A 25,084-nucleotide genomic window follows, 5' to 3' on the forward strand; every position below is an offset into this window, starting at 1 on the left:
CTCTTCTCCCCCTCATGTCTCTCTCTTCTCCCCCTCATGTCTCTCTCTTCTCCCCTCATGTCTCTCTCTTCTCCCCCTCATGTCCTAGCTGTCCCTCCCCTGCAAGTTTCCATTAACACTTCCACTGCTGGACAGATTGTCACTGTTTGTAAAGCTGTTTTGCTGTGTGTCCCTTGAGCGGTAAAGTTGAAACCTGCAGGGCAGTGTCAATCTTTAGCTTTAACGCCTTCAACTCGCATTGGATAAGCGGGGTCCAAAACCATTTGTCATGCACTCTTCACAGAACTTCGTGCTATCTGGTCCTGATGAGCAGTTGCATTCCACTGGCCGGCTGATAAAGGAAGGCTCAGGTAGCTGTAATAAATAGGCGGCACACACAGGAATATCACTGGGTATCAATGAGGGAATGGCTTTCCGTGCAGCCCTGCAGTCCGCTGCTTCCATGGTGGCTCCCAGGAATGTCACTTCAGACTGGCTACATTCGCATGGAGTTTCTGGTGGTCTCTGGCTTTGGGGCAGACGAACAGGATAATCCTGACTTTCATCACTCTCTATCGGAACATTGGAAGGGACGCGTTGAATAAAAGTGGCTTGGGCAGGACAGGAGTGAGGTGGAACACACTTGAGTGACTTAGGCTGATCTTTATTGCACTGACAAGTATACTTGTAGTTGTCTATTGTTTCCTGAACCTAGAGGGACAACAATAAATTGCATTAAATGTAGAATATGCAGTATTTGACTGATCTATATATATATATATATATATATATATATATAGCAACTGTAAATATTACTGTATGCTTATTTGCATGTCTTAGACAGGTCTGCAACCCTGCCTTTCACCATCACCCAGCACACAGCACTTCCACTGCAGCAAGGGATTCTGGGAAATGACATGCAAATGAGCACACAGTGCCACCTTTTGTCTCAAGCTCACATTACATGAGCAATCCTTAAGCCAATGCATGCTGCTTTAAACACAGCTTTTAAACAAAGGCTGGGAAGAGATGCAATATATATATATTCAAAAACTGTAGCCAGAAAGTGACAGTTAGTTATTGGTAGCATCGAGTACACTACATTGTAATGTACAAACCCACATTTTTTTTTTTTTTTTAAACTGTGCTGTCAGAGTATCCTGTAAAATGTGTGGTGTGTGTGTGTATTCATAACTTGGGTGAGCTGTGTCCAATGGCATCTGCTATGTACTCTTCGCAAAACTCTATGGGGTCTATGTATCAAGGCAATTTTGGAGCAAAAATGGGGCATTTTGACCTTCAAAGCATTTTGCTCCAATTTTCTCCGCCTTCCATAGCCTGCCCCTTGGGGAGTGTAAGTAGGAGGAGTTGCATGGTGCAGATATTATAATGAGATGTCACATTCTGCGACTCTGCGACATTCTTTTTGCCTTTTATTTGGTGCACAATATCCTCCATATGTGAAGCGGCGTAAGCTTAACATACTGCATCAGATATAAGAAACTGGACTTACATATGCCACAGCTCTGCTCCTCAAAACAGCAGTGTGTCTAAACACACTTCTTTCTATGTTGATACATAGACCCTCTATGCCATTAGGCCCTGATGAACAGCTACATTTAATTGTCCTATTGAATTAAAAAGGCTCAGGCAGCTCTTGTACATAATCAACATCTGACAGGCCAGCACTGGGTCCCAACATGGACACGGCTTTTTCCTCAGTGCCAGTTGCACTATGCTGATAAACAAAATCTCTCTAACTCTCTCACTTTCTGCTGGAGAATAGAACACTAATGACGTGGGCAGAGATGAGTTTTGATGTTAAGAAAGATTGACTTTTGTTGTACAGGAGCTCAGAGCATCACAAGCAGGGTGTGTTTTATAGAAACCATACAGAGAACATTATGGATCTTCAGTGTGTGAGAAATTAGCAGTTGAGTTATGCGCGTTACGCTCAAACACGGGAGGGAGAAGCCAGAGCTGGTAGATCAGTAAATCACCCATGATTACTGTTAATATGACAACAGAAAAATAAGAGAATTAACCCTCACCTCGTCCATAGTGGGTCTAAGTTTGTCACGCGATGTTGTACATTCAATTGATAAGCTCAAAAGCTTGTGTGCAACACTTTGGGGCCAGATCTCAGCCTTCTTATCCAGTAATGGAAGGAGAGATTCAACTCCACTTTTTTCCATTAGGTCCCACATCAAATCCCTCTATTAAAACAACATACATGCAAAACATTAATTACATCCGTAGAACAAAGCTGGGCAGCGTATGGTGCTTTTGTCACATTGTATAATATTTAGTATTTTTAATTAGTTCACACTATTTCTTATAAACGGTGTCTCATTTTTTTAAATCTACTTTAAAAAGTACACATACAGCTCAACCCCTTTATAGCGCTGTGCTTGGTTTCCAAACAATCACATCGCGTTATAAGCGGATCGCGTTAGAAATAATGTACAATTGTATGCATTGTACAATAAAGTATTTAAGATGCCAATAATGGTGTGGTAAAGTATTCATAAATACAAAAATTGGGAGCCACGCTAGCATCGCGTTATAAGCGGATTCGCGTTGTAACGGATCGCGCTATAACGGGATTGAGCTGTATATATAACTGTGAACATACTGTACAGTATATAAAACAAATACTGCATCAGTGCTCATATTTTTAACAAACTAGCTATAACTAGATACATTTACAGGGTTCAGTCTTACCAGAAATATGTTTTTTGATCCTTCAATAACTGCTTTACATCCGGTTAGAATTTCCATAATCAGCTAGAAAATACACAACAAAATTAACTCCTACAGTATGTACAGTAATATACCAAATGTGGCTACATGGTTATCCAAGCAAATCTAAGAACGAACCCAATGGATTTAGTCAGTCAGAGCACTATTTTGGAATGATATGTTGTGCAAAACATTAATCGAAAACCTCATGCAACAGGTTTGCAAAAATAATCCCCTCTTATAAAATCACTGAGGCTATTTCCCCTGATTTAGCTTAATATACACAGATTTGAACTGTGATGTCTCCCCCCTCACTTCTCTTTGAGTGGGAGATAGAAACCAGAAGATGTGGTAAGACCCATAAGCACATGTGTATAAACCAGTTCGATTTGAGTGTATGAGATAACATGTACATTTTAAGATATATGTGCTGCAAATAGCTATATTAATATCGACTAGGGAGTAGTAGTAGTTACATGTGGATTTTCTAGAAACAATAGAATTTTATGTCGTAATAAATAATACACCAGAGAGGTCTTGGCAATATTTGGGCCAATCACCAATCTGTGATGACCCTGCCCTTGGATGGCTGTGGTATTGCAGATGGCCTGTGCTTTTTATAGATTGCTCTTCAGCACATGGTACAAAAACAAATAATATAACTGCAGGTGAAGAGCAAACTCCTCAAACACAATTGATTATCTGGAATAAAGGAGTTAAATGTGGTTCTTCACATACTTACAATGCCATAGCTGTATACATCGATTTTAGCCGACAGCTTTCCCCTCCTAATGTACTCCTCTGGCAAGTATCCCAGGAACTCGCGGGTGGCATAATCCATCTTTATGGTATAAGTGTGATTTATCAGGTAAGACCTTAAATGGACCATGGCAAAATCTGAGAGCTTCGGCTGAAAATGCTGATCGAGCAATATATTTTTGCTGGAACACAGGAAATAAGAATGAGAACCACGGGCTGGAAAATGTGGGAATTGTGCTTTTCTCCAATGTTATTATGTGTAATGTCACACACTTTATCACTGAGGGCTTGTGAAGAATAATGTCGTGGGCCCCCGAATGCAGCACTGAGGTGTATTAACCCCTTGGTTGACCAAGAACCTGCAATGGAGACTACTAAACCAGCCAACTGATCTTCATAAAAAGCGGTACATTTTTTTTACACCTATGATTTATCATGTTTGTAAGCCCAAACAAATCTCAAGTCATCCCATACTCAAAGGACTTATCTATGATCATATGTTGTAATGTAGAACACAATAATATTTGTCACATTTTGTCTTAAAACATATTTGCCTTTGAATCCTCAACAGAATGTTATAGTGGGATACTCATCAACAATAGGGCAATATTATGAGATGAACGAATAAGGGTACTACTGTAGTGCAGACGAGTATTCTAAAACAAATCTGGGGCAATCACCAACAAGACCCAGGTACATGCTGGGTACATGCTGGGTACATGCTGCAACATTTCTGCAGACAGACTAATGGCCCATCGGATTAACAGTGGGGGTCCCTGGCAGTCCCATTCAAACTGAATGGGACAGCCAGGGACGCCTGCTATGTTAATCCTATGGGCCATTAGTCTCTGCAGATAAGTCACTGAAATGTTTGCAGCATGTACCTGGATCTTGTTGGTGATAGCCCCAGATTTTCCCAGGCAAGTTTAAGGCAAGTTTTAGAATACTCGTCGGCGCACCTGTATGATTACATATATATTAGAAGATAGAAAGGGGCAGCTCACTATTACTTACTGTAAAGCAATTGCCTGGGTGCGTCGAACTGATCTGAACATAAGTTTTTCAAAGAGGCGATGCACTCAATGCAAACAATGATTGCCGTTATCTAGATAAAGGTCCAGGCTTGGACCGAAACATCGATCATTGTTTGTATCAATAAATGTAAACACTTTGGAAGACCTGAGAACGCATTGCCTCTTTGAAAACACACACACACAATATAGATGTGTGTGGCCATTATGGGATAGATTTCTTTTCATCATGAGTGATGGTGTGAGTAGTGCTAATGTATACAAAGTTGTAAAGCAAAGTAGGTAAGATGTATCCACTTTATCTGCCATAAGTATGGGTGTCATTTACCCCCCGCTTTCCCATTTACCTGTTTATATTCCCACATATGAGTGGGCATGGTTTCACAGCATGCAGGTGCTGTATGGCTCTTGCTACACCGACCAGGATACTGAAACGAATTTGCCAAGACAGTGGAGTACTGTTACCCTAAAACAAACCAACTAGTGATTAGCCAGTAGATAAAGACACAATACATATATAATGAACCCAGTCTTCGTTAGGAAGTGCTTATATCAGTCAAATGTGAATCCATTACACGTATGTGTACAAGGAGGTCGCACTTAATAACGAAGGCCTGGGATGCTGCCCCAAATAATAGGCGTCCGGGAGGTTGCCCTGAATTAAAGGTGTCCGGGAAGCTGCCCTTAATATCTGGCGTCTGGGAGGCTACCCTGAGTAATAGGAACTCGGGAGGCTGCCCTGAATTACACGTGTCTAGGAAGCTGCCCTGAATTACAGGTGCCTAGGAAGCTGCCCTGAGTAATAGGGGGTTGGGAGGCTGCCCTCACGATCAGTAGTCACCCAGACATTCCAGTACAGTTGGCAAGTATGCATTAATAAAAATATCAATCTGTTCCGGGGAGGGTATCAGGTCACCCCCCCCTAACCCTCCTTCCTCCCCCCCCCTGCCCTCCCCTCCTCCCTTTTTGTATTAGGTTGTATATAACTTATTATGTATGTCTACCGTATAATTGCCTAATAAAACTATTTGGGAAAAAAATAAAATACCAATCTGTTCTTGACCATTCCCTTGAAAAGAATGTCCATGCTTTTATTGACAAAAGGCAACTTACTGTGCACTGTATCTTGTCAAAGAGAGATCCGTTTATCATATATGGATAAACCAAACATGTCTTTTCATCAGATGAAAAATATCCAATCAGCTCCAGTATGTTCTGATGATGAAATCTGTGCATACAACAAGTAACATAGGAAATATGACTGGTGAAAAATGTTTTAATCAACATTCAGATTGCTGTAACAATAATATTTTCCTCAAAATGCCTACCCCTGATTTAGTTCCCATAAATACACTTTATTGAAAGAACAACCAAAACTGTCTACGCCACCCCAAATTAGTGTGATATATATATATATATATATACACACACACACACACACACACACACACACATAATATATGTATGTATGTATGTATGTATATATATATATATAGATACAAATAGGTTTTACCAGATTGGAGTCCGGGAAAAACGAGACAGCACACAGTCTTGTAAGTCCAAAAGAACTATATTCAGTTTAACATGGCACCACATCCAACGTTTCGATCATCTAAACGTGACCTTCCTCAGGGACGTTTTCATATATATATAGATATATATATATACTAGCTGAGAGACCCGGCGTTGCCCGGGCGTGGAAGGGCAGGGGGCATGGAGTGGAAAGGACCACTAATCCCGATGGGCGTCCGCCGTGGCCCCAAAGGGGTAGGAGGGGGGGGGGCCTCTGCCCCACGCTATGCTCCCACTCGGGAGAAGGAAGGCCCCCCCGGGGGGGAAGCTGTACTTACGTGGCCTCGGGTCCAGGAGAGTGCGGGGAGAGCTCCAAAGCAATTAGCTGGCGGGTGGCAAAGAGGACTTGCCCCCGCCAGCTTGGCCTTAAAAAGGAGGGGGGGGGAGGAAAAAGCGCGGGAAACCGGGAGACCCGGGGAGAGGAGGAGTGCGCGGGTCCCGATGAGCGCGGGGTGTGTGTGTGTGTGTGTCCTTTGGCCCGTCACTCCGCCTCAGGCCAATGAGAGGTGTGCGGGGGCGGGCGGGCCAAGGGACCAATGAGATTTCCCCTAGGGACAGAGGCCATGCAGACAGGCATACAGTGCTTTCACAAATATAGTATAAGAGATATATATATATATATATATATATATATATAAAGGCAATACGATACCGTTTGGAAACGAAATCAGCAGGCAGCACTCCAGAATTGAACAAACAAGTGTATTGAAAATAAACACAAAACCAACGTTTCGGTCCACGAATGGGGCCTTTGTCAACCACCACCTTGACAAAGGTCCCATTCGTGGACCGAAACGATGGTTTTGTGTTTATTTTCAATACACTTGTTTGTTCAATTCTGGAGTGCTGCCTGCTGATTTCGTTTCCAAACGGTATCGTATTGCTTATTCTTCATTATAGGATCTGCACCCACACCAGTGACTATTATTACGGAGTGCTTTTTGTTCTTTTTCTATGTTATATATATATATATATATACCAAGAAGAAAAAGAAAAAGATGTCACACTGAAAGCCCTCAAGGAAAGAGTAATAATAAATGGATTTATTTAAAAGGACATGGATAACACAAACACGAAATAAAACAGTCCCCAATGAACCACTACAACTTTAATTCTAACCTGAGTATAGAGAAAAGGTGTATAACCTACTATTAAGGAAAAGACAGGCGGTCAATAATTAATCTATACTAGGTTACTGTTAGCAGTAACCTAATGCTGCTGTAAATTAACCCTCTAATACAGTACCACTCAATCACCCATATATGAGGTATATAATAGATTGGTAACCACAGGTAGATGTCAAATACACAGAAAAAATATACTTGCAGGTAACCACAGAGTAAACAACATGCGAGTCCTGAAAAAAGGGTTCTGTAATGGCATAAATTGCAGAAAATGGATACCCAGCAAAGGTCCACAGTATTGAGGGGGTCCCAGGGGAGTGCAAACAAACACAACCCCGACGTACGTTTCGCACCCTTGCTTCGTCCGGTGAAAAACTCACTCCACGTGACGAAACGCGTAAGGACTTTCGCAGCGTCATTGCGTCATCACTGGGGGGACGATGTATCGTGGCCGGATCGCGTTTCTCTAGTGCCGCAGGAGGCTAACAGCATCGTGTACTCATTGGAGTTAGCTGTGTATGCTGGGACTGTTTATGCTACGGACCAAGGTCTTCCCTGAGCTGTGTGAGGATACTTGAGGACTCTATTACTTTCTGCCGATGGCATACCAACCCGATGTGGCGGTGACTATATGTGTTCACATATGCCTGATTATATGCTTTCCTTGTGAATGAGCCTGTTTCCTCAAATCCCATATCCTTTGTTAATAAATGTCATAGATTTTATGCTATGGGCCGTGTGCTTTCTGTTCCTTTTGTTGCAGATTCCGTTTGGATTGGTTCATCCTTCTGAAAGCAGCCCTCCATCCCAGCTTGGATTTATATTCTACTAAGTGGATTTCTAAAGCGACTGGTTTTTATAATTTTATTTGATATATTTCTTTTGTTTTTGTGTTGATTTTTTATGCTAGAATTATTTTGGTGTGAAGGTTATGTGATGTTTTCCTCTGTATGAAGTATATTTATACTGTATATCTTTTCATCTTTTGATATATATATCTATATATATATTTCTTAGTGGAATCACGTGGCGCTGCTTGTTATATATATATATATATATATATAAAATCAAAAAATAAATAGATGATACCGTTCTGTGGCTAACGAAATGCTTTTATTTGTGCGAGATTTCGAGATACACTGATCTCTTCTTCCGGCGATGTTACAATGAATGAAGCAAGCAAAAGCTATACTATAAACAGTGTCTATTTGAATGTTATCTGTGCTGGTCCTTCCCCCAGTGTGGATGTGTTATATGGCTGGAGGTGTCAAAAGGTTCCTGAAAGCAAGTGATGAAAGTGTGTGTATGTGTATCAGTGTGAATTAACATGAATGGAGAGCCCACAGTATATACAGTGCTTTACAAAAGGTGTGTGTGGAGTGGGAGCGGATATAAATGGTGTGGGTGGGTGTGGAAATGTGAGAGTTAGTAGCATAACTAAAAGTGTGTGTGGATACTATGTGGTCCCTATTGGTGTATAGGGATGGAAAAACAAGGAGTATAAGTACGTGTGAGAGTCAGCTGTGTGTGCATACATATAGCACAGTATGTATAGACATGGCCTATAGCGCTCATGGGAAGAGAGTTCACTTGTGTCAGTAATGACTCATAAAATTTCGATCTCTGTTTAGGCCACTGCTAAGTGTCCCGAACAGTTGCATAAATTTGTATTCATATAATGCAGCCATATAACACATCCACACCGGGGGAAGGACCAGCACGGATAACATTCCAATAGACACTGTTTATAGTATAGCTTTTGCGTGCTTCATTCATTGTAACATCGCCGGAAGAAGAGATCAGTGTATCTCGAAAGCTCGCACAAATAAAAGCATTTCGTTAGCCACAGAACGGTATCATCTATTTATTTTTTGATTATTGAAGCTCGGCTAACACGGTACTGATACCTCTACATATATATATATATATATATATATATATATATATATATATTACACCATTTATTAATATTGTCAACTTCATTCCATGTCATTACAAGGCTTTTAACCAGTCCTTGTATGCCAACTTCAATACTCTGTGCATTCTGGCTCATGACAGTTCTGCATGTCAATGGAAAAATGAGGTCTGGAAAACAAAAACTGGACTGGAGTTGGGGGGGTTATATTTAATCCGTGGGAATACCCCCTTTATTTCTGCTATGCCATGGGTTCCTTCTGTACGGAACACTTTGCATACAGCTATTGAAGCAGGTGAACCCAGTTTGAATCCAATCCCAGTGTCAGCTCTTTGTGACATTTAGCAAGTCACTTTATCTTCCTGTGCCTCAGGCACTAACATTAGATTGTAAACTTATCTGAGCAGGAACACCTTGTGCATGCACAATTCTATGAATAGTGCTGTGTACACTGTCAGGCAAGGAAATATCTACTTTGGCAAGAAAGAAACAAATATTAAATGTGTGGTTCTGCCTATTTGTAGGTCATTGCCAGTAGCATCCCTGGCTGGTTAAATAATATGTAGGTTTAAATCTCCCGTGGCACGGGAACCAATAGGAAGCCGCAACGTCATCCGTCGCAGCTTCCTATTGGTCCGCGTGCCACCGGAGAGTTAAGAATGATGGAGAACTGGCAGCACCTTTTTGGAGGTATCTCAGGAAGCACGGTTTGCTTGGGCTGCTCCTTTAATATATTAACTATCTGTATATCTACTACTGACATCTAGTGACTAAAATAAATGCAACACAACATGAATGCTCCATCTGAAAGCTTTAATTCAGTCCTAGCTGCTGTGTGAGGGGCATGTGGGGGTAATAATGCCTCCCACCAAAAGCTTCCCTTTGAAATGTTCCTTGTGTGTCTTGCTTCTGCTCCCTGGCACACCCCTATTATTAATCTCGGCTGTGTAGACACACCAATACATTCTGTGTTTGCTTGGTCTGTTTTCAGACGGGTGTATTGAGTGGCATTTCATCAGTGCTGCAGTTATTAATATTGTGGCGATATTCTAAGGGTTGTATGCTCCGTTAGGAATTTGCTAACATTGTGTTTCAATCGCATCTGGCTTTTAGAAGACAGATACAAATAGAACTCTTTTCGTTGGGAACTGTTTTATGGTGTGGCCCAAAAGGCGGAGACAGCGGTCTGCGAGCAGGTTTACTGTCTATGTACGTCTTTAACCCGCGCTGTGATGTGAAAAATGTGTCATGCGGCCGGCATAAGCTTATATATGAGCACTGTGCTCATTTGCATATCATTACCCAGAATCCCCAGCTGCAGTGGATGCACTGTTTGCTAAGCGGTAATACAAATGTACCCACAAGTGGTATTTTTATTTGCTGTGTAAATTTAAGTGTAGGAGATAGGCGCCGAGGTTTTTAGAACAGGAGACGTTTTTAAAGAGCAAATAAAACAGGTTTTCATTCACCACAACTTTCAGAACATAAAACGGCTTCCACCAGCAAAATCAGGGTTACAGGGAAGCAAAACAACCTAGCTCCTATAGGGAACACTGACTACACAGCGTAGACCCTGTCTACAGGTTGGGGGGCTCAGCCCCTTACCAACACAGAGTGGAGGTCACTTATCACAGAGTGGAGGTCAATTACCCTGGGGGAGTGGTCTGGAAATCCTTAAGCAGGCTTCTCTCCGCAGCGGTCCACTGTGTGTCTGGAGCCAGAGAGACACAGCACCCCTGAACTAGGATACTATATACTTAGGATTAGAGGCTCAGATAACAGAACTCACCTGGACAAACCTTTCAATTCTGAGATAAATAATTTCCACTGTTTCTGATCTGTCGCAGTTTTCTCCTATGCATTTCAAAGAAACAAAAAGAAAAATGAGGGCTTTATATTGATACATTAGTCACGTTTGCGGCAAGTTTAAAGCAGTAATCCCCCATGGGGATTGGAACAATATGGCAAAGATTGTGGGATCCATGAGGCAACAGGAAGTCTTTGAATTTTGCGCCGGTTCAGCTCTGCTCTGGCGATCACTCAGCTGGAACTCGTCACGGCTCAGCTGGGACAGCAGGCTCTGGTTCCTCTCTCTCTTCTCACTGACCACCAATAACAACGCGTTATGCATGAAAAGCTTCGTCAGGAGTCTCTCAAAGATGGTGTCCGGCTGTATGCAGTATCGGGGGAAATCCACTCCTCAGCAAGAAGGCCCCTTACCTCCATCAATCCCAGAGAAAAGACTGTACTAATTATCATACTTATGTAGCCCTGCCTGGTTTTGGCTACCAGTCTGCCCTCCTTGACATATAAGCCCTGGTAACAGTGCAGGCAGTGTTAGGACCAATCCAGGGATTTTCCCCATAGTAGCAGCTTCCATGAGTGACAGGGGAGGGTGTGGGACAAGGCCTGTGTTCTGCCCAATCCGGGCTCGGACCTTGTACCTTCCCCCTCTGTTCATGGGGCTACACCACTAAACTTAGTCAGTGTCTCTTCCCCCGTGAAAGAGACAGGTACTGTACTCACACAGAGGTGTACTGGCTTTGGCACCTGCTGTCCCCTCCCCTTAGAGGGAGTGAGGAGTGATACCTTACCCTGACTCTACTAGGGAGTCAGGGAAGAGCAAGGACTGCCGCTGGTGCCCTTGGCATGGGGTGGATGTCTAGGGAACATCCTGAGGGTGAAGCCCGTGAAGTGTACTTTGCAGTGTATGATCTGACCTGCAATAAAGTGTTCCTGCTTTCAATTAGACTCCTGCCTTGGTGTGCAATCTATCTGGGGGAGCGGAAGTAAGTTCTCCTGCAGGGATTGTCTCCACATCCCTGGAGCCTGCAGCAGAAGGAGGCGCTGTACCAACCGAGATGAAGACCAGTAATGTACCCCAGAAGCCTGTCCAGAGGTCCCCACTACCACCGGCGGACGACTCGGCATCCTGTGAACCAGCAGGTAATCAGCACCATGCCCCATGTAATGGCAGAATCTCCCAGAGGGGGGTGGGGGAAACACCGGTACACTTAATAAAAACGGCAACATTGTGAATGCAAATTCTGCTGTTTATTCTGATTCCATTTATAAATCTTATTTATCAGTCTCTTTCGTTCCTCTTTCGGAGAATCGTTGTCTGGGGAAGAGGAGATCCGCTCTGTATTTTTGCTGGCAGCGGAGGAAAGAAGCTTGCATTCAGTTTTTATTGTATCTTTCCTTTACATTTCCTTTTGTATTGTTTCTGTTACCATTTTTGCTAACTGTTGGATGCTTTTTTCTTACCTGCTTTGACACATATTAACACTCCCCTTTTATTGACATACAGCTCCTCTGTATCCTCCCATAGAGAGCTAAGCCCGTGGGCACAATAAGCGCGACGGCACACGCGCCTCACACAAAAGCCTGTAAGGCAATGCGTACAGCGCGTGCACGAGCGCGACGGCGCCACCAATTTTTTGCCAGACAAAACCCTTTTCATTTTGGCTTGCGACGGCCAGGTCACGTGTGCGGTTCAGCCAATGAGGGCGAACGGCTCACGTGACTTCACAGGCACGCCCCCAAACATGGAATTGGAGCCGCTCTTGGTCGCGCCTCCTCCTCCAGACCGGCCACGGATCACTTGTGCTGCAGGCGCGCATGATGTCACACACTCGGTTCCGCGCGTGCCTACTATGTACGCGGACGAACAATGACCGTCTGACCTGTGCTAATAATTGGAAATAAACACACAGGTTGATAAAACGCTAGGGGTTAAAGCTTCCTTCCTCTTCTATGTATCATTATGTTGCTGTGTAGGCTGCGGTGCTTTACCCTGCCCTTCCCAATAAGTTGAGGTAATTGGGCCATTTTTTACAGTGCGATAGCACCGTTCTGGCGCAACCACAAGGAAAGCCCCATTAAAACAACGGAGCTTTCCGTGCAGCCGTGCCAAATCATTGCTTTCGCACCTTATACAGTAGAATAAGTCCCATTCCCTGTCACATTTCATACCTGTTTAAGCACCTTTACAACACACTTTTGTTTGAGAATTTCTGCTTTGTAGACATCAAAAAATTGTCCTTCTCCAACCAGCATGTCTCGGTGGAAGTCTTTAGTCCCGTCTTTGATCACTTTTAAGCTGATAGATGGCAGAGCATTTTTCTCTATGAACGGGAAAGATAAAAAACATTTCAAATATGAACCCCCCCTACAATTCAGGATATCACCCTTGGTATGTTTTCATTGATGGTATTACAACGGAGACATTCCCCAACCAGGGTTATAATGAAAGGTGGAATTTTTATAAAAATAAAGAAATTAGCAAATGACATGAGACAGAAAAGGCAAAACGACCCAACAGACTCCAGCATTCAATGTTTTCACGTGTAGCAGATTAATTTTTGTTGATAGAGATGAGAAGCGCGCCGCGTCAGCTTGGCCGTACCAATTGATTTTAATTGCAGTGAGCGAGCTCAGCGGCAGTGTGGACGCAGCCTAAGGCCCAAAAAGGAGGAGAGGGGTGGTGGGGGGGAAGCGAGGAGATCTTTACTCGACACGTGGAGAGACCACTGTGCACAAAAAGGAACACACCTTGGTATAGAGAGAAACCAAGTGGTCCCTGGTTTAGGTACACTGTAATAAAATGTATACGTGCGTGTGCGTATACGTGCGTGTGCGTGTGCGTGTGCGTGTGGATTGCTGTGTTTTTTGTTTTTTTTAGGGGAATTATGGTGAGACAGGCGATGCTGCAGTAATGTCATTTTCCTCTTCTTTTACAGTATATATTTCAATTAAATGCTGATCTTGGTGCGTTAAATTATTCATAGAGCTCATCTGAGTAACTCAGGCACTAAATTCAGATTATATATCAATCATTTCCAGTGTTGCTTCTATAGGGGCGTGTAACACGGATGCCATGAATTGCAGACATTCAGCACATTCAAGATGAAGGAAAACCACAGCCACTCAAAATATGCTAATTGTGTCTATTTCTGCCCCGAAGAATCAAAAGGCAGAGAAGTTGTGTTTTACGATGTCCCAGATCATTATTTGCCAATTTTATGGTTCTCAAAATACTTGACGTAGGAAATGCACTAATTTTATAAGGAATCCCAGGTCATTCATTGTCTTCCTACGCACCACAGGTGATTCAAACCCATGAATCAGAACCAGAGGCTTGGCCCAATTATAGAAATATCATTTTAGCAAACTAGTAAGCCAGAGATGTGAAAGTTAAGGAAGGACAGCTAAGGGATGAAGGGGTTTATTTAATAATAAGGAAACTCCTATTTAAATCAAAGAGGGGGTGTGGGGGGGGGGGGGTCGGCTGATCGCACGCAGTGCGGCTTATTGAATTAATAATCATAATATCAGTAGTGTTTATATTTTAAATATACTCTTAAAAGCTATTGCAAGAGAAAGTAAGCATCTGACAGGTTTTACATTTTTCCTCATCAAAGCAAATGGCGATGCAGTCTGATTGACTTATGTAAATGCAAGATGGCTATATATTTTTTATATATGACTATATTTTATTAGTTAGTCGTGACTTAACGTCCCATTGGTCATATATTACAATTATGTTCACCGAGTCCAAAAAATGCCTGGTTTTGTTATTGTAAGACAAAATATCCATGCCCTCAATTTTGTCTTGGTGACAAAAAATATATATATTTATTTGAACATTTGAACAGGATCCCAAAAATTCTGTTCAAATGCATATATGGTTTTTTTTCCCACCAAGACCAGTGGAGTGCCTGTATATTTTGTCTTACAGCAGAGAAGTTCCACTTGAATACTTGATTCATGAGCCCCTGCAGTAGGACTTCAGTATCACGAGTGCTCCCTATTCAGTACATTGTTTTGTTATTGGACACTTCTCCCTTTCACAGAAAGCATCAGCTTTTACTACAGCAGGAGCTGCTAGGATTCAACTGCTAAATCTGTGCTATTATGCTGCTGATTTGCCACTCATGAGTTTCTTGGCGTCTCTCCCTTCCTCTGCTTTTCTAGAAAACCATTATCTGCAGTCAACAGAAGCCCCTCTTGTCTATTTTCTGGCAGACCCGCCTCCTGTGTCCAGGTCTTGTGCTAAGACTAAGTCATCAACATACTAATAACACCCCCGTGGTCTCTTCCTACTGCATGTGTACTGTACGTAACAATTTGTTTCACAAGGAATCCCAATTCATATCACCCAATCGCTGAGGCACACCAAAAGTTTATTAAAAGTGCACATTTAAATGTAAATGTATATAATATCGCATTGTCATGTTTTCATTCACAATAGGATAACACCATCAGGTGACTCTAAAACAACTGAAGGTGAAATGTAGTTGTGGTTAAGAAACACTGCCCGATTGAATGAACCCACCACAAACACATCGACCAAGCTTTTGATAAATTGTAAGCCCATTGGAGTAGGCGTTTCCTTGTGTTAACTTAAACATGTCTATGTTACGGTCCTTTTCATCCTTTGTACCACACAGGAATCTCTTAGCTCCTTAAAAATAATGGATAGTAATTCATTTAATCAAAGTTCAGAACTGGCTTTAAACGTGCTAATACTTCTAAAACAGCCATTTAGAATAAGCGTTGCTGTATCAAGATACTTTATAATGATTTTATAAGCAAGCCGCATGGCGTGTGTATTTATGTAATGAGAAGAGTAACTGTGCCCATGTAACAATGCTATGCATCAATTTATGCTACTCTTGCTGTCGCTTCTTTTCCTTAAGTTTTCGAATGCCAATGAAGCGACCATGTCTGAAGTTACATTAGCCGTGTCGACCAAAGAAACCTGAATCATATATGAAAAAAAGTATCTTGCATATAACATTGGTTCTATTGGACATGTAAAGTAAATGACTTGACAAGCTGTATGACACTAATATTGCCTGTTTATTACACAGACCCCAGAGTCGGCAAGTGGATTCAGCAGGCCCTATTCAGCTTCCTGTGCAGCCATCTTTCTCTTGATTGGGAAGATTCTCTTTGAATGGGACTTTAATATTTTTGTGCAAGGAAAGGACGGATTCACATCATACTGGTTAGGGGCCCAAGTACTAGCCTGGAGTCTAAACAAAATCCTGACGTACACACAAAATCACTTAGTCCGCCTCACCTTTATGCTGAGAACCAGGAGTACCTGTCGTGACATACGCCAGTGTATTAACGCCCCCGTTCTATATACAGGAAACAAATGACACAATTACTAATGCTTCTACAATAGGAAGAAGAAAAGTACGAAGATATCTTCACTGCCCTTAAAAAATGGGTGAACCTGGTTTGGTTGCCAGTGTAAGTTCCTTATCACCTTCAGCTAAACACTTTATCTTCTGTCACTCAGGCGCCAGCCTAGAGGCTAAACACATGTGTTTATAGTGCTGCGTACACTGCAGCTGTGTGCAAAAAAATGGATCATTTTATATACTATTAAGCAAAAGCACAGCTATGCATGCAATTAACTCGATTTTGATATAAAGGCATGAAAACAAAATTGAATGGTGCATAATACCATATGCATAATTTGTTTTACGTGTTCTACCCAGTGTTCTTGATGGGTTTATTTTGCATCCAATTAACTAGATGCATATTAAAATATACCTACATTTCCTTTTGGTTTCACACATCTTGATAAATCAGCTATTAACATATAGTTAGGTTAATTCTAGACTGCATATGCTGAACAGTATCACTGTCATGTGTTACATAGAAAATATTCAATAAAAAACGTGGTTTTCTTTTAATTACCTCCGAAGTGACCTCTTTTAATTCAGCCAGAATGTTATTTTGACCAGGCAGATGGATTAGGCGTGCTCCTGAAACAGATGATCAGCTGTAAGGTGTGGAATTTCCAGACCACATACTTGAGAATTACTTTCATCGTCCAAGTGCAAATAAATAAAGGCAGACATACAAAGTATGGAAAAGCCCCTCTGATTAACAGAATCATGTGGTTGTAAAGCGGCTTGGGATGGATATAGGCTTTTGGCCTGGAGGTAGGTGTGAAACCTGAAAAGAGGCCCACTCCAGGATTAGGAGGTTGTTGAAATGGAAGAGGGGAGGCTGGAGGATGCAGAAGAGGCCAGGCGGAGTGAGAGCTGGTGCTGGCGGCCTCTTTGAAGTGATTGGGTAAGGGGCGAACAAAAGCTTCCACAATCATAGGCCATTCACAAAGGTAGCACATCACATAATTCCCCCACAACATATCATGTCATAATGCTGAATATTATAGGAATGAATGTCAGTGTTGGTGCAGAATATTCACTAAGAGAGAACAATGTAGACTGCTACATCTGTATATACAGTATGTATAGGGTACTTTCATCCACCTTCTTTTTTAGTTTAAATCACATATCTCATTGTTTCAACCACACATTATAAAAGCTATAGTGGGTAAAAAAAAAAGTGACAAAAAAACTTTACCGTATAGCATACAGCAAATAAAAATATCACTTGTGAGCACATTCACATGTCTCACACAGGTCTGCAACCCTGCTTCTCACCATTCTCTCTTAGCATACAAAGCTTCCACTGCAGCAAGGGATTCTGGGAAATAACATGCAAATGAGCACACAGTGTCACCTTTTTCTTCAAATTAATTTTAACATGGACCTCTATAAGCTTATGCCTGCCGCATCACACAGCTTTTCTGCACAGCCTGGGTTAAAGAAGTGTATTGCCGGTAATACCTACTCACAGACAGCTGTTTTGACATTTTGGGTCTTTTCAGTGTGAGGCTAGTTTTATTGGCCTTTCAATTTGAAACTGGAATAGGTTTCAATCACACATAAGTTAATGTGCGTAAAAAAGGGACAAAACCCCTCCACCATATAGCATACATCTCATTGACAAAATTCTCTTGTAGAATGTATAGAGTTTGGCATATTGAGGTGAAATAAGTAACTGGTGATGTGCAATAAAATAAGGGATTTACATTTCCCCTCTGATCCCTGTAACATTGGAATTTCTGCACAATTCTTTCCACAGTAATTAAATAGAAATAGCCATGTTTATCCAGTTGCAATAGTGCAGAGTAAATGAGTACTTGGGTATTAAGTATTTTTTATTTGGACAAAAAATTGATACTATAAGACAAGCTTTCGAGAGTTCTCCTCTCTTCCTCAGGTCAGCAATACTGATTTACAGAGATTCCATAACCTTAACACACACAAAAAAAAAACAACAAAAAAAACAAGATAGCCATCTTGCAGATGATGCAGAGAAGTAATAACCAGAAAGTAAGGAATTTGCCCTAGCACTGCATCTGATCTCAGACGTGCTATTAGAGAGGGTTGGGATCCCTTACACTGCATCTGATCTCAGACGTGCTATTAGAGGGTTGAGGTTCCTTGCACTGCATCTGATCTCAGACGTGCTATTAGAGAGTGTTGGGGTTCCTTACACTGCATCTGATCTCAGACGTGCTATTAGAGAGGGTTGGGATCCCTTACAATGCATCTAATGTAACAGTTGCCAGAATATATAAAGACATTAGTAATCTTTTCAGTTACCTTGGCTGATGAATAAATGGATAGCTCTCTCATGTCCCATAGCCTGAAGAATCGTCAGCAGGTCACCCACTGTCTTGTTCTTCTGTGCCCAACTCCACAACAGCTCCCTCGTTCTGCTTTTACCTTGTTCTGCACACTTCTCAATTTTACGAAACTCCATCCAGTCAGAGGAGAGACGTTCAGCTGTAGGAACAAAAGGCCATTATTCATACTTATTTCAAGAGCATTTGTGGTTGTATGGGGTTTGAATGAAGGAGAACATAATCTTCACAAACATATTTCACACATTTTTGAGAGGGCTATGCACTAAAATGATCAAATGAGCCCCTATTCTCTATTCTATTGTTAGTTTACCTAACATCGGTGATCCTCAGATCTCCGCTAATGTTAGCACATGGGAATAACGCTGTGATATTTAGCACCTTCCAGAAACTGCCCTTACATCCAGACCCTGATTAAAATTGAGTTACTTCTTAGAATAGCCTAAAAGCAATGTAATGAGTATAAGACTTAACCCTTTCATTACAAAAAGTTATGTCATACAAAATATATAGCCTATATATTATGATTCATATAAATGTCTGAAACAATTTATAAACTATATTATGGTTTTTAGTGATTAAAGGGATATGTTTGTGTGAACTAATATGGTATATAATGTAATAATGACTGTATAAAGTATGTGTGTGCAATATTGTATACTGTATCCATACATACCTCAACAATATTAATTCATATTTCATTTATATTAATGTACAATGAAAATAAATGAAGGAATCTGAATGAAATATGAATTAATTTTGTTGAGGTATGTACGGATATATATTATTGTACACCCATGCTTTATACCGTCATTATTACGTTATATACCATATAATTAAGTGTAAAAATTATACATTTCTAATATTATAACAACATTTGCATTAGCTTTAGGTGACACACGTGAAATGTCTCTGTTAATAATGCGCTTTAACGTTTGACCAATGTTCATGTACAGTGTACAGGCATACCCCGCTTTAAGTACACTCACTTTAAGTACACTCGCGAGTAAGTACATATCGCCCAATAGGCAAACAGCAGCTCACGCATGCGCCTGTCATCACGTCCTGAACAGCAATACCGGCTCCCTACCTGTACCAAAGCTGAGCACAGGCGGGGAGACTATAGAGCTTGTTACAAATGCGTTATTTACATCAGTTATGCACGTATATAACGATTGCAGTACAGTACATGCATCGATAAGTGGGAAAAGGTAGTGCTTCACTTTAAGTACATTTTCGCTTTACATACATGCTCCGGTCCCATTGCGTACGTTAATGCGGGGTATGCCTGTATTACAAAACAAGTCTCAGCACTACGATCATCCACTTTCCCACAGGTAACGTAAGGATGGTGGTTTTGCTAACGGTCCTTATTTATGCATATGATTAACTTTGAGGATCCACATTAAATAAAGGAAAAATAACGTCCATTACCTAATTAGGTAAGGTAATGTTATGTGCCCTTATTTAGCGCACTTCTGAGGATCTCTAACCCTTAGATTGTTGTGATATAGTATTGTGGGCTGCTTTTCAAAGCCAGGTAACATCGGAGCAGCACAAACCTTATACGTTGTGTCAGCTAACAATCATGATTGTTAATCAATCATTATCAAAAAGTAAGTTGAACTTAACTTGGAAAACAATAATAATACAAATTTGGAGCATCTTTAACTTTAATCTTAGTGCCTTATTCTATACCTGCTGAAGCACCGTTAGGACGTTTTTGCCTGAAAATCCCCATTGAATCTATGATTTTTTTTAATTTTATTTTTAACCAAAATCAGCCTGAACAACTGCTTCAGCAGATACAGAATTACCCCTTAAGGACTCAATATCTTCTGATTTTCTGATTAGAGGTGATAAAAAAAGAACAGCAGCTGGCACTTAATGTTCTGCTCTGGGTTTGTAGCCCTAGAAGAGTTGTTTGGACTTAAATAAATAAATGATCGCTAATCTAAAACCAATTAAATTAAACAAGTTATGCCTTGTCTTTTTTTTTAATTGAAAACATCCAATATATTTGCTTACTTGTGTTCTCTACAGTATTATAAGGGAGAGATGCACAATGTTCCGAGGCAGACGGTCACAGTGGTCAATGGGAGTTCTTCTGCGATTGTCTGCTTTGGAGCATATTGATTTCCCCTATAACCCTGTTAAAGCTGCAGTTCAGGCAATATCCTGCATGTGTGTTTTTTTTTAATAAATCAGTTCTGTAGTAAGAAAAAATACTTTTAGCATTTTCTGTTTAAAAAAACAACAACTTTGAAAGACCAATTTTCTTGTATTCTATTTTAACAAGCTTATTCCTATAGCAACGATTTACAATCCCCATATTTAAAGATGTCGACAAACTTTGCTGATCAATAGAAGGGGAACGAATTAACCGGCAGCTATGCAGTTCTTTAGGTAATTAGAGATTGCCCACATGAAACTATTGAAGTAAAAAAAACTGAACTGCAGCTTTAACCCATAATAACCATTGGCGTTAAATAAATGACATTCAGAAGTTCTGCAACCACCTTCATTGGAACCAGCATCTCCAGCAGCATTTATAAAATTGATCAACTAAACATCCATTCCCTGCTTGACTGGATTCTCTCCTCAAATCCCAGCAGAATCCAATCCTCTGGCATCCTTCCTGACATTTTCAGTGACCATGCAATAGTGTACTGTGTAAGGAAAATTAAAACGCCCCAATCAAGTCCTAAAGTTCTCCTCACTAGAACATTTAGAAACTTTAACCCACAACAATTTCTGGCTGACCTTACCAACTGCCCTTGGCACAGAATCGATTTAATTCCTGACCCTGATTCTGCGCTCGACTATTTCCAATCTGAGTTCTTAAAACTCTGTGATACCCATGCTCCACTACGCAGAATAAGGGTACGGGGTGCCCACCTTCCATGGGTTACACCTGACCTTATAACACTCTACCAGTTCAGGGATGCCTTGTGGAAAAGCCACAAAATAACTGGCACTACCAAGGATCTCAATCACTACAGATGCCTGCGGAACATGTGCACAAGGCAAACAAGGCATGCAAAAGCACAATATTACTCTGACAATCTCCTCCAGAACACATCAAACCCAGCTAACTTCTGGAAGGTTATCAACAACATATTCCAGCCTTCTATCCATCAACAGCCAAGTAATATCACTAAGGGCGATATTACTCTGACAAACCCCACTGACATTGCAAATGCATTCAATGATTACTTTGTGGGGTGTGCTACTAACTTATTAGCAAAACGCAGCCCAAACCACAAACCTGAACCTCATCCTGGGAGTACCAATATAGCCCCACCCACTCCCAACTTTGCCCACAATTTTCAATTTGGCCCAGTATCCGAAGAGGAGATTACACAAGCGCTTCTCAAATTAAAACTAAGCAGCCAATGTGGACCTGACTTACTACAATCTAGGTTCCTAAGACTTGGTGCCCCAGCAATTGCCAAACCAATTGCTTCCATAGTCAACTCTATCCTGTCTGCTGGCCATATCCCTAAGACCTGGATAGCTGCCAGAGTTGTCCCAATCTTCAAAAGTGGGGACAAAAACACTGTCTCAAACTACAGACCAATCTCCCTTCTCCCAATCTTATCCAAAGTCATGGAAAAATGTGTGCACTCCTAATTAAGCGATTACTATAACAAGACAAATTTTCCTAGCCAATTCCATTCTGGCTTTCGCCCCAAACACTCTACCGTAACTACCCTGCTAAAAGTTTGCAATGAAATCCAGTGTGGAATGGAACGGGGTCAACTCACTAGTGCAGTATTCCTAGATTTAGCAAAGGCTTTTGATACTGTTGATCATGCTATCTTGCTCAACAAACTCCAGAGCTCTGGAATAGGGAAGCATGCTTTAAACTGGTTTCAGTCCTACCTATCAGGTAGATCCCAACATGTGTCTATCTCTGGCGCTAACTCTAACCCCCTGGCTATCACCTGTGGCGTCCCGCAAGGCTCTGTTCTGGTGCCCCTACTCTTCTCAGTGTTCATCAATAATCTTCCCACAGCTTGTCAGGAAGCCTCAATACACATGTATGCAGATAACACAATCCTATATGCACACAGCCATAGCCTCTCTGACCTTCAACACATACTTCAGTCTGACTTTTTGAGACTCGAAAACTGGATTTCCCAAAACAAACTGTTTTTAAACACTGACAAGACTGTAACAATGGTATTTGGGACCAAGACTAAATTTGTAAAGCTTCCAGTGACTGAGCTCCTGATTAGAACCAACGCTAACACCACCCTAACACCTGTCACTAGTTTAAATACCTGGGCTTATGGTTCGACTCCCACTTAACATTCGGGATGCACATTGATACCCTGAGAACCAAGACATATGCCAAACTAGGGGTACTTTACAGGAACAAATCCTCCCTAAGTCTCCTGGTCAGAAAGCGTATCGCACAGCAGATGCTAATGCCAATTATTGACTATGGAGACATAGTATATGGCTCGGCACCTCAAACCCACCTTAGCAAACTTAACACCCTCTACAATTCAATTTGTCGTTTTGTTCTCCAATGCAACTACAACACACATCACTGCGAAATGCTCAAAGAACTAGATTGGTCAACACTAGAGTCTAGGCGCAAAGTTCACCTTTCCTGTCTTGCCTTTAAATTCTTCATGGGCAAGCTGCCCAGCTACCTGAACAAGCTCATCACCCCTACCACTTGCAGCACCTATCACCTGAGATCAGACTCCAAAAGACTGTTCATGGTCCCAAGGCTCAACAAAGTATCCAGCCGCTCCTCCTTCTCTTACCGTGCACCCCAAAACTGGAACAACCTACCGGAAACTCTTACATCCACCACCAGTCTAAGTTCTTTCAAATCTAAGGCTGTCACACATTTTAATGTGGTCTGTAATTGTTTCATACGCCCATAATACAAATTATCTTTAACTGTGCATGCAATGTCTTGTATATAATGTATAACCTGTTAATTATGTAACTGTATTTGTAAACATGTATTATTTGTCTTAACTCTGTGCCCAGGACATACTTGAAAACGAGAGGTAACTCTCAATGTATTACTTCCTGGTAAAATATGTTATAAATAAATACATAATCATTCCTGCAGAGTAAAAAGAAAGTAACGGATACCATGTCAGTGCCAAATTAATTGATTGCTGATAGTGTGTGTTACACTTGTTTTCAGTATTGTCATACAGATCAAGTATTTTCTTTTTACATCTCTGCATACACAAAAACGATCACAGGAAGCTCCCCCATATCCCCACTCTATTATAGCCATGTAAACTAGTGTTTGTACATTGTCTGAACCCCTTCACTGCTGGATGGGGTGGAAACATATTGCCCCACTGTTTCAGGGTTTTCATTTGATGTTTGACTTGTTGGGTCCCAGATCACTGAAAAGTTTAAGGTTCCTATTGAATATGGTGTGAAACAATAGCACACAGTTAACTGGGCATTCACTTCCATTCCTACTTTCTCTCCTTACTATGCTAGTCAGGGCAAAGTGTGATGCATGTGCATGAGCTCTAGTGTTTCCAATCTGTGGTTTGTCACGGTCTACCCCCCGTGTGTTTTGTAACACTCACCTAGCCCTGTCCATCCCAAGTCACCATCACAGCAATCCATCATTTTGCAGAACTTCTCCATAGTGCAGGGCGACACGTCAAACAGAGAAGTGTACGAATTGAGAGCAGGAGCTGCCATTGTGCACACCAGAAAATCAACTCCTACTGTAATTGTACTTGTATTACAGCAGTGTTATTGCAAGATATTAGATGCATTGGTTCAGAACAGATCACGGGTGGGAATTCCCCAGCTCCACCCAGCAGCCGACAAACGGTGTGAAATCCAGTAAATAGTTTCATAAGAAAGGAAATCCTGCACTTGCACAAGCTCAGGGTTTGTAGCTGTCCACGAGCTGGGAGAGGCGGTGCATTGTTTTTCAGTATGTTACGCCTTTCCCTTATCCAGGAAAAGCAGGAAGCAGAATACTTCAGTTCACTGACAGCACAGCTCAGAGCCAAAGCATAATACAGTGCTTTGTGTAATAAAGCAAAACTTTAATAAGTAATACCTTGTGCTCTGATTGAACTGTTCGTTGCATGCTTTGTAGAGTAAACTACAAAGAGACCCTAGCAAATACATATTTTTACCGTTTATCTTTGGTGGTGAAAGTGAATATTATTGTAACAGAGTAAGAGTAAATATTAACTAATTTGAAGTACCTTGCGGAGGAGAAAGGCGAGTTGGCTAGTTTAGCTGGGAGTATTGACTAGAGAGGCTAATTTTTTTGGTTGGCGGATTTGGATCTGCAGCGTGTTCGGCCGGTTCCTTTGGTCCGCAGATTTCCGTGGATCAATCTGAAAAAGAGCGATTCCCGTTTTTGCTAAATATTATTATTACCAATACACCTGTGGATGGATTTGTGGAACCGAATCCAACCAAATCC

General features: G+C 41.4%; 1 protein-coding gene across 1 annotated transcript; it reads right to left on the reverse strand.

The window, feature by feature from the left end:
* On the reverse strand, nucleotides 1-24,537 carry IRAK3 (interleukin 1 receptor associated kinase 3). Its single transcript, XM_075600336.1, has 12 exons — nucleotides 24,222-24,537; nucleotides 18,602-18,784; nucleotides 16,839-16,906; nucleotides 16,210-16,270; nucleotides 13,098-13,249; nucleotides 10,912-10,976; nucleotides 5,625-5,739; nucleotides 4,859-4,977; nucleotides 3,464-3,662; nucleotides 2,704-2,766; nucleotides 2,031-2,195; nucleotides 1-690 (listed from the first exon to the last, which is right to left on the reverse strand). Exons 1-12 carry the CDS (start codon nucleotides 24,337-24,339, stop codon nucleotides 229-231), a joined length of 1,770 nt encoding a protein of 589 aa, XP_075456451.1. The 5' UTR covers nucleotides 24,340-24,537; the 3' UTR covers nucleotides 1-228.
* Between the last annotated feature and the right edge of the window lie 547 nt (nucleotides 24,538-25,084).

Source organism: Ascaphus truei, chromosome 5 (assembly GCF_040206685.1).
Source record: "Ascaphus truei isolate aAscTru1 chromosome 5, aAscTru1.hap1, whole genome shotgun sequence".
In the NCBI taxonomy this organism is placed as follows: Eukaryota; Metazoa; Chordata; class Amphibia; order Anura; family Ascaphidae; genus Ascaphus; species Ascaphus truei.

Bases quoted from the DNA above. Each gene is read 5' to 3' on its own strand.
- IRAK3 (XM_075600336.1), bottom strand. From the start codon at position 24,339: ATGGCAGCTCCTGCTCTCAATTCGTACACTTCTCTGTTTGACGTGTCG. The intron at 16,271-16,838 runs GTAATTAAAAGA...TCCTGTATATAG, and splicing joins TAAAAGAGGTCACTTCGGAG to AACGGGGGCGTTAATACACT. The intron at 691-2,030 runs GTGAGGGTTAAT...TTGTCCCTCTAG, and splicing joins TTAGACCCACTATGGACGAG to GTTCAGGAAACAATAGACAA.